This window comes from Cornus florida, unplaced genomic scaffold (assembly GCF_030987335.1).
Source record: "Cornus florida cultivar Cherokee Brave unplaced genomic scaffold, ASM3098733v1 CherokeeBrave_3.0.0_Hap2_Chr02, whole genome shotgun sequence".
Taxonomy (NCBI): Eukaryota; Viridiplantae; Streptophyta; class Magnoliopsida; order Cornales; family Cornaceae; genus Cornus; species Cornus florida.
In genome coordinates, this window is record NW_026775572.1 from 61,554,403 (window position 1) to 61,564,979 (window position 10,577).

Below are 10,577 nucleotides of genomic sequence, written 5' to 3' on the forward strand. Positions count from 1 at the left end.
ATCAAAGAGGTATTGGCATGCTGTATTATTTTTTCTTCGTCCAGGTTTTGTCCCACTGAGTTTTCCTGGCAAGATTTTAATGAGGCAGTTTTAATCTATACAATACCATACACAAGAATACTGTACTCTTTTTCCTTTACTAGGGTTTTGTCCCACTGGGTTTTTCTTAGTAAGGTTTTAACGAAACATATTCTTAGTGTAGTTTTGTGAACCCCAAAGGAGAGTGTTATGTATATATCTATAAATGTGTGGGGTCCTTAAATATGATCACATTTTGAAGACATCCTTAGTGGCGTACAGAGGAAGCTAAAATTTAAGCCTATAAAAAGCTATGCCTATGTACTTATAGAGACACTTCTCTCTCTCTCTCTCTCTCTCTCTCTCTCTCTGAAAGCTTCTCCATTTTCTCATTGATAGTATTCTCTCTCTCTATAGGTATATAAACACATATATTTGTTTTTTTGGGGGCCAAGAGGGGTTTATTTACAAAATAACAGTTTATTTACAAAATAACAGTTTTTTTAGAGGGTATTAAAAAAATTTGGAGGGGCAACCCTAGCCCTGCTTCCGCCGCTGGCCAATATATATGTGTGTGTGTATGGTGTGGGTTTGCAAAAAAGAAGTGAAAAACAGAGAAGTGAATAAGAGCTTTGTTTCTCTGACTCTGTTTCTCCTTCTGTTTATTGCTTTAGTTAAATATCTCTTTCACAGAGAAGTTTTCAATCATCTTATATGGTTTCTTATATATCTATAATACGTTATAGCACGAAATCTTTTCTCTGGATAATTGAAAAAAAAAAAAACATCTTTTCAGTTAGCAAGATTCGTGCTGATAACGTATTATAAATAAAGAAGAAATCAAGAACAGAGCAGACGAGCTGAGCAACCAGAACAAGAGCAAGAAGAAGGTAAGAGTGCAAAATTAAATATGTAGATATATATGTTGACTTTTGTATTTTTGGAGCCTGTCTCCTTTCCTATTTAAATAACGGCTCTAACCCTTTCTCTCTCTAACCGATCGTCGACAACAGCTCCGACTTCAATCTCGGCCCTAACCCTTTCCCTCCCTCACTCTCCGCACTCTTTCTCTCCCTACTCACCGGGGCCCTACGACGAGGATCCGCCGTCCAAGCCGCCGACGCTCTCCTCACCTCCAACGCCGAGGTTCGATCCAAATTCTCCCACCGTCGCCCGAATCAACGACGGCAGCTTCGTTAATCCGATCTCTCCACAGCCTCCACTCAGACCTCAACAAAAACGATGACTATCATGCAGTGATGGCAGGAGGGTTCAAGGTTTGATTTTCCGGCGAAGGTTGTTGTGGTGAGGTGATGAATTTGGGTATTGGATAATTGGGTTTTGTGGGTTTGTTTCAATCTGGGTTTTGCAAAGGTGAGGGTGATTTATGGTAGGTGTAGGTTGCGGTTGTGGTTTTTCCTTTTCTCTTTTGTTTTGACATTAGAGAGTGTTTGGTTTGTATGTTTTGTATGTTTGGTCATACATCAATTACAAGAGATACGAAGATGAAGCATCAAGATTAGAGTAAGAGAGAAATGGGTTTCTTTCTTTGTGTGCATAGATTTAGCCACAGATTTCAACAAAAATTATTTCAGCTGATTAATCAAGTGGGTCCAAAAGGACCAGAATCCTCTCCTGTGCAACAGGAGAATCTGTTTCCTCCGGTTTTCATTGCAGCAGTCGTAAAAAGGGCCAAACAGTACTTTGGTTAAAAAAGGTACACAGCGACACATATACGAACAATACACATATAAAAAATTATACATACATACATACATGAAATTTTTCCTATTGAAATTGAAGCGGCAAATTAAAAAATCCAAAACAGATTTAGAGAACATCGGCGGAGAAGAGGAAGGCACAATTGCGAATCGGACCTTCTAAATTTCTAATCTTGTTTCTTTTCTTCTCTTCCGATTTTTCTTCCTTCTTTCCAAATTTACAATTTCTTTCCAAACATTTCATTAAATGTCGGAGAAGAGGAAGGTACAGTGATGAAGGTATGTTCTTAATCTGCTTTCTTCTTCTCTCCCTAAATATAGAATGAAATACAATTTATCTTCCCAAAAAAGTCTCAGCTTTCCTTAATTTTGTTTTTTCCAAAATTACAATTTGTTTGGAAATGTTTGATTGGATGTGGGGAAGAGGAACCTTCAGTGTCGGAGAAGAGGAAGCTACAGTGACGAAGGTATGTTCTTAATCTGCTTTCTTCTTCTTTCCCTAAATATAGAATGAAATACAATTTGTCTTCCCAAAAAAGTCTCAGCTTTCCTTAATTTTGTTTTTTCCAAAATTATAATTTGTTTGGAAATGTTTGATTGGACGTGGGGAAGAGGAACCTTCAGTGTCGGAGAAGAGGAAGCTACAGTGACGAAGGTATGTTCTTAATCTGCTTTCTTCTTCTCTCCCTAAATATAGAATGAAATAAATTGTCTTCCCAAAAAAGTCCCAACTTTCCTTAATTTTGTTCTTTTAAAAATTACAATTTGTTTGGAAAGGTTTGATTGAATGTGGGGAAGAGGAACCTTCAGTGTCGTGTGTTTGGTAATTCTTGAACTGTTATTAAACTGTGAAAAATTAAATGAGAAATTGTGAAAATTATATGATTAAATTGTGTAAAAGTTGTGATATTCTGTATTAGAAGTTATGTTATGTTTTAAACTTCAATTTAAGATATTAGAATAAAATATCCATTGTATTCCTGTAATGCAGTGTTTTATTCGTGATAAATACTACAATATATTTGGGATATTCTGTATAGTAAGAAATGGAGCTTTTACACTTCCAATTTAATATGTTAGAATAAATTTTTCATTGTATGAAATGTAAGTTCCCATTGACAGTTATGATTGTTCATTATAAATAACTCACCTTGGTTGTAATGTTTCTCAAAATAAGCCCAAGACCTTCCCATCATTTCCCACTAACTAATGCTCCCACATTTCATCATTGTCAGTTAGACAAGTGGGAAAAGTAAAGAAACAAATAAACAATGAAGTAAAAAAAATACTTCTTGACTAAATAAGTATATTTCAATATCTTAGAAAGTTTGATATATATATATATATCAATAAAAGAGTGAAGGAGAACTAATGTAGATTCTTTTCAGCACAACGTTTTGTTCTTGTTGTTGTAACAGTGAATTGGATTTGAATAGTTGGCTTGCTCATGTCCTTTTGACCCTTTATTTCCATGTTCCCCTGTTTTTTCATCTTTGGGAAGAAGTGGTCAGTGGGTTTTGAATTACAAACTCACTGTGTCACAGTGTGTGTGTGTGTGTATGTGTGTGAGAGAGAGACAGAGACAGAGACAGAGAGACAGAGAGAATGGGTTGTCTGGGACTTTAAGTTGCAAAGAAGGCAATGTGGCTCTATCTTTTCTGTCATGGGTTTTAATCGTTGTGAGAGATGGGGGTACTATGCTTGCTACTCCAATACATTTGTCTATGTCTTTGGGTATGTATCTTTTTTTAAAATTAGAGAAATAAAATTTTTATTTTATTTTTTTCTTCTGATTATTCATTAATAATAATGCTATTTGGAGTGTTTTTTCTTTGATCATGATCTTTGGATTCCTTTTGTTATTTTACTTAATTTACTCTATTACTATCTGTGTGGTAGCTTTCATGATGTTCTCTGGTTATTTATATTATTAGTATTATTCTTATTATTTTTTATGTATTTAGTTTTGAGTTTTGGGTTAAAATTTATTCTCTTTTTTGTTCTAGGTTGTTGGTATAGTTATCTTTAGCTAATAACATATGCACTTTCTACAAATGTTTTAGTTTTTTCCTATTCTCTCTTTAATATTTGTTTGTTGTTGGTTTGTCTTTGTTTGAATTTCTCAAATTAGTTGGGATGTTGATCGGTTGCATGATTAGCTGCATTCCACTACTACTCTTGGTTGCATGACATGAAAATGTTTTTCCAATTCGTATTGTTGTTTCTTCTTCTACCCCTAACTTAACATGGTTGTAGTGTTTCTCAAAATAAGCCCAAAGAAGTTTGCAAGTTCATATTTGATTTGGAAAAAGTGAAATGAATAATTGAACACAGTTGTAATTTTTATGAAAATAGAAGGTCCAAAAAGGTTTTCCCTACCCTGATACATTATACTATCTTGAATAATGGTAGTAGGTCAGAAAATATTTCCAATTAATAATCCATACCTGCAACACAACCCTTCATTCAAATGTATTTTTTTATATATTGTAGGTTTCTGATTTCAATTATAAAATGGAAAAGGTATTAAATAACATCGAAGACACCACATATACAGAAAACGCTCCTATTGCAGGGGCAGGTGTAGTAGAATGGAAACCAAGAATAGGTATGAAGTTTGAAACTGAGGAAGAGGCATATGATTTCTATAATTCATATGCCGGTCGAGTCGGTTTTAGCATCCGCAAAGAGTATTTTAATAAAAGCAAGAAGACTGGTAAACTGTCATCAAGATTGTTAACATGCTGCAAGGAGGGTTTCAGGGGTGACGACATTCGCGACAGTAATACAAAGACTCCCAGGGCCAAAACACGAACTGGTTGCCCTGCTCGAATGCTTATACAAGTTTCCAAGTATACGCATAAGTTGGAAGTTACAAAATTTGTTGAAAGCCACAACCATCCATTGATGATTGATGAATGCATGCACATGTTGCCATCCCAGCGTAGAATTAGCCGTGTTCAGGCTATTGATTTGGAATTGGCTCTGATTCAGGAATAAGCCCTCGCAATTCATATGAGTTGATGGGAAGGCAAACTGGTGGAAAACAATCAATCGGGTACATGAAGTTAGATTTACTAAACCATATAAGGTCTCGAAGACAAACTGAGCTCGAATATGGAGAGGCAGCATGGCTAATGAATTATTTTGAGACTCAGTCTTGTGAAGATCCATCTTTCTTTTATGCATTCCAATTGGATAGTGATCAAATGATCACTAACATATTCTGGGCTGATTAAAAAATGATAGTTGATTATTGCAATTTTGGAGATGTTGTAAGTTTTGACACAACATACAAAGTTGTACATGGCAACTGTCCATTTGGAAGTTTCTTGGGGTTGAATCATCACCGGGAGACCGCTGTGTTTGGAGCAACATTCATGTATAACGAGACTGCAGAGTCGTTTATGTGGTTGTTTGAAACATTTTTTAAAACAATGTCTGGTAAAGCGCCAAAGACGATCTTCACTGATCAAGATGTTGCAATGGGAAATGCATTGACGCAGGTGATTTTAATTCAAATCTCCACTCTTTGCATTTCCAAATTTTAATTGAGTAGTTGGGCGTGGTACATGTTTTTACGTAGTTATATTACAGAAAAGATTTTTTGCAGGTGATGCCAGGGACAAACCATTATCTGTGTGTTTGGCACCTAATGCAAAATGCACAGAAGCATCTAGGGTTGTTTAGATGTGCACAAGGCTTTAAGAAGGTGTTATCAAAATTAATGTTTGAAATTGAGGAGGAGGAAGAATTTACCAGGGAATGGAATATAATGATAACGGAAAATGGTGTTGTTGGTAACACATGGCTTACAAATCTCTTTGCTTTGAAACATAGATGGGCTATGGCATTTATTAAACATACCTGGTCCGCGGGTATCCACAGCACACAACTGAGTGAAAGCTTCAATGGTTGCTTGAAGGCGTACTTATCCAGGCAACTGATTCTTCTAGATTTCTTCACATATTTTGAAAGGCTGTTGTCCGACAAGCGTTACAAGGAGTATGTAGCCGAGTATGGGTTGCTCCACAATCTACCTCAACTAAAAACAAACTGTAACATATTAGTAGAGGCGACAAACCTGTACACAAATGTTATATTTAATATTTTCCAGGAGTAGTTCTTAGCAGCTGCTGCCAGTTAGAGGATCATTGGTTGCAGTCCCATCGATGGCAACGAAGGCTATGTTTACAAAGTCGTTGGTGAGGATGGAATGCAACGTGACGTGAAGAGGACAGCAGAAGATGAATTGTTATGTTCTTGTTGTAAATTTGAAAGGGAGGGTATTATGTGTAGGCATAGTTTAAAAATCCTAAAGGACTCCATGTTCGCCAATACATTGCCTCGTCGATATATATTAAAAAGGTGGAGTAGAACTGCAAGAGATGGCAGCTTGGAGGAAAATTTTTCTGGTGAAGTGATTGCTAAAGCTGATCCAAAAATTGAGGTTAGGAGATGGCATAGGGTACTTTGTCGTATTCTGACTGAAATTTCGTCCATTGTATTGGAGGATAAGGACGGATACAACGATTTATTAGTGAAAGCCATGGAGTGGAAAAAAATTGCCTAATCAAGTTGTAAGTGTAGGTTTGCTGAGAGGAATGGAATTTATACTGGTGGTAAAGGCAGAAACCAATATTTCGGCATGAACAGAAATACTGACAAAATCCCCAATGGTCTCAAGTGTAAAGATACACGGAAAGAAAAATTTAAGAGGTTAAAACCGACCATGGAGCTAAAGAGTCGCAATAAGATGAAATCAATGAAACAAATAGTTCAGCTTCAAGTACTTTTATCCCCTTACTGTTGTCCATGTAGTTTCATAAGTAATACCAGTTCTGTGTATTAAATTATGCATACGTAATAATTCTCATAATTATGTTGTAGAATTGCAATGAAGCCCTTCAATCAGGAGAGGCAGGTGGCAATAGTCATAGTGGAACAATCCCCTACTACGTGTTAGTGAATGTGAGTATTGTTACATAACTATTTTCAGCACATTGCTTAACATTTGTTTTATGTTATTCCACCCCCCCCCCCCCCAAATGATAGGTGTGTATTGAATATAAACAAATAATACATGGAGAGAAATGATGGCATACCCTCATGAAAACAAAACATAGTCCTAAAAATGTTTCCCTCTCAAACACCTAAACTACTAAGCAATGGAAAGTTACAAAATGACTTGGATATGAACTCCCATCACATCTAAAACCTCCCATAAATTACATTTATCTAGATCCTTAGCTACTCTTGCAATCTTGTCATACAATCTGTTTGAACTTGTTTATAACTTAGGTAACACCTTGCTGCCAATGCAAAGGGTTGTTGTTGGAGGTATTCCTGACTAATAACTGGTCTTTGCATAACTAAGACTGAATGAATAGATGATGTAGCTCCACCCCCAGTCCAACATAAGGCAGCCCAATCCACCTCTTCAATTTTCCCTATTGCAGCTTCCCATGTTACTTAACATGTTCATTATGGTTAGAAGTTAATATGTGGTCAAATGTTTTACAACCTTTATTTTGTAGGGCTGTGAAATTCCAATTGAATTTCTCAATGAAGAAAGTTATGTGACGCCACCACAACGTGTAATGCATTACAGAAGGTTTTCGCAACCGCTTGCTGAACTAACTACTACATTAAATATTCAGACAAGTTTGCTGTTAAGGTGGAACCAACATATAAATTGCAATATACAAAGTTCCATAATTCTTTAATTGATTGTTTATAATATATCCTGAAAAATATATAATGTTGCAGACCTTTGTTGCTGATTCATGCAATTCTAATACCAATTATTCACATGATGATTGCTTCACTGATGGTTTCAGAAGTAATAAGGTACATAGTTGTCCTCATCAACATAATTCGTACCAGTTTAATTTCTTATTGAATTTTATTCTCTGTTGTCATGGTATCTAATTTGATTACATTTTGTGGCATGATCATTTTGAAAGATAGCAAATTTAAACAATTGCGAATCGAGTGTGAGACGAATGTCCCAAATGCCAATCGAGGAGATGGACCGATCAATTGAATGACTCTTTTATAGTTTACAATCATTTCTGCTTGTATTTCACATTGTTTTAACTTATTTTGTTTATTTAACTCTGCTTAATTGTTGTTGGGTTTTATAACAATATGGGGGGGGGGGGGGGGTTGGGCAAATTTGTATAATTTTCTGTATTATGAAAATGCATAATAAGTGGTTTTCATCATTTCTTATGAAATATTAACTCTTGACTTATGAGTCTGACTCAAGTATTTGAATTGATGGAAATGCATTGAAAATATTTGCAAGGGCCAAATTAATAGAATACAAATGCAACAACATTGTGATCCACTTATGCAAATACATACGTAACATCTATTCTATTACTTATATACATATATTCCTTATAATTTATGTCAAACATCCAAATAATTTTCTAATATAAGTCTGAACAGATCAATTTATGCAAATACATATGTTTTATTTATGGTTATATTTTTTTAGCTAATTTCGTTACAATTTTATAAAAATCATCCCAATTAATTTGTAAGACAATGTCCAAGCGTCAAACGAAAATCATCCAAATATAAGTCTCAACAGATCAATTTATGCAAATACATATGTTTTGTTTATCGTTATATTTTTATACATAATTTCGTTACCATTTTATAGAAATCATCCCAATTAATTTGTAAGACAATTTCCAAGCCCCAAACGAAATTCATCCAAATATAAGTCTCAACAGATCAATTTATGCAAATACATATGTTTTGTTTATCGTTACATTTTTATACATAATTTCGTTACCATTTTATATAAATCATCCCAATTAATTTGTAAGATAATTTCCAAACCCCAAACGAAATTCATCCAAATATAAGTCTTAACAGATCAATTTATGCAAATACATATGTTTTTTTTATCGTAATATTTTTATACATAATTTCGTTACCATTTTATAGAAATCATCCCAATTAATTTGTAAGACAATTTCTAAGGCCCAAACGAAATTCATCCAAATATAAGTCTCAACAGATCAATTTATGCAAATACATATGTTTTGTTTATCGTTATAGTTTTATATATAATTTCGTAACTATTTTATAGAAATCATCCCAATTAGATTTTAAGACAATTTCCAAGCCCAAACGAAATTGATCCAAATATAAGTCTCAACAGATCAATTTATGCAACTACATATGTTTTTTTTTATCGTAATACTTTTATACATAATTTCGTTACTATTTTATAGAAATCATCCCAATTAATTTGTAAGACAATTTTCAAGCCCCAAACGAAATTCATCCAAATATAAGTCTCAACAGATCAATTTATGCAAATATATATGTTCTTTTATCGTAATACTTTTATACATAATTTCGTTACCATTTTATAGAAATCATCCCAATTAATTTGTAAGACAATTTCCAAGCCCCAAACGAAATTAATCCACATATAAGTCTCAACAGATCAATTTATGCAAATACATATGTTCTTTTATCGTAATACTTTTATACATAATTTCGTTACCATTTTATAGAAATCATCTCAATTAATTTGTAAGACAATTTTCAATCCCCAAACGAAATTCATCCAAATATAAGTCTCAACAAATCAATTTATGCAAATACATATGTTCTTTCATCGTAATACTTTTATACATAATTTCGTTACCATTTTATAGAAATCATCCCAATTAATTTGTAAGACAATTTCAAAGCCCAAACGAAATTCATCCAAATATAAGTCTCAACAGATCAATTTATGCAAATACATATGTAATACTTTTATACATAATTTCGTTACTATTTTATAGAAATCATCTCAATTAATTTGTAAGACAATTTCCAAATCCCAAACGAAATTCATCCAAATATAAGTCTCAACAGATCAATTTATGTAAATACATATGTTCTTTTATCGTAATACTTTTATACATAATTTTGTTACCATTTTATAGAAATTATTCCAATTAATTTGTAAGACAATTTCCAAGCCCCAAACGAAATTCATCCAAATATAACTCTTAACAGATCAATTTATGTAAATACATATATTTTTTTTATCGTTATATTTTTATACATAATTTCGTAACTATTTTATAGAAATCATCCCAATTAGATTGTAAGACAATTTCCAAGCCCGAACGAAATTCATCCAAATATAAGTTTCAACAGATCAATTTATGCAAATACATATGTTTTTTTTATCGTAATACTTTTATACATAATTTCGTTATTATTTTATAGAAATCATCTCAATTAATTTGTAAGACAATTTCCAAACCCCAAACGAAATTCATCCAAATATAAGTCTCAACAGATCAATTTATGCAAATACATATGTTCTTTTATTGTAATACTTTTATACATAATTTCGTTACCATTTTATAGAAATCATCCCAATTAATTTGTAAGACAATTTCCAAGTCCAAACGAAAATCATCCAAATATAAGTCTCAACAGATCAATTTATGCAAATACATATGTTTTTTTTATCGTTATATTTTTATACATAATTTCGTTACCATTTTATAGAAATCATTTGTAAGACAATTTCCAAGCCCCAAATGAAATTCATCCAAATATAAGTCTCAACAGATCAATTTATGCAAATACATATGTTTTGTTTATCGTAATACTTTTATACATAATTTCGTTACCATTTTATAGAAATCATCCAAATTAATTTGTAAGACAATTTCCAAGCCCCAAACGAAATTCATCCAAATATAACTCTCAACAGATCAATTTATACAAATACATATGTTTTTTTATCGTTATATTTTTATACATAATTTCGTAACTATTTTATAGAAATCATCGCAATTAGATTGT

The 10,577-nt window shown here is 33.1% G+C and overlaps 1 protein-coding gene across 8 annotated transcripts; it reads left to right on the top strand.

Annotated features, from left to right (window-relative positions):
- The first annotated feature begins 395 nt into the window (after positions 1-395).
- Positions 396-7,890, top strand: LOC132295126 (uncharacterized). 8 transcript variants are annotated; one of them, XR_009478326.1, is made up of 6 exons: positions 396-908; positions 1,032-2,206; positions 2,352-2,394; positions 6,630-6,710; positions 7,277-7,416; positions 7,509-7,890. XR_009478326.1 is itself a non-coding variant. In XM_059793242.1 (6 exons), the coding sequence occupies exons 2-6, from the start codon at positions 2,329-2,331 to the stop codon at positions 7,707-7,709; spliced, it is 372 nt and encodes a 123-aa protein (XP_059649225.1). In that variant the 5' UTR covers positions 396-908; positions 1,032-2,328; the 3' UTR covers positions 7,710-7,890. The 8 variants fall into 8 exon arrangements, 4 of the variants coding, with proteins under 4 accessions (XP_059649225.1, XP_059649224.1, XP_059649227.1 ...); XM_059793242.1 differs by having other exon boundaries at positions 1,032-2,394; positions 7,509-7,589; positions 7,706-7,890; XM_059793241.1 differs by having other exon boundaries at positions 1,032-2,394; positions 7,509-7,589; positions 7,710-7,890.
- Positions 7,891-10,577: the final 2,687 nt, after the last annotated feature.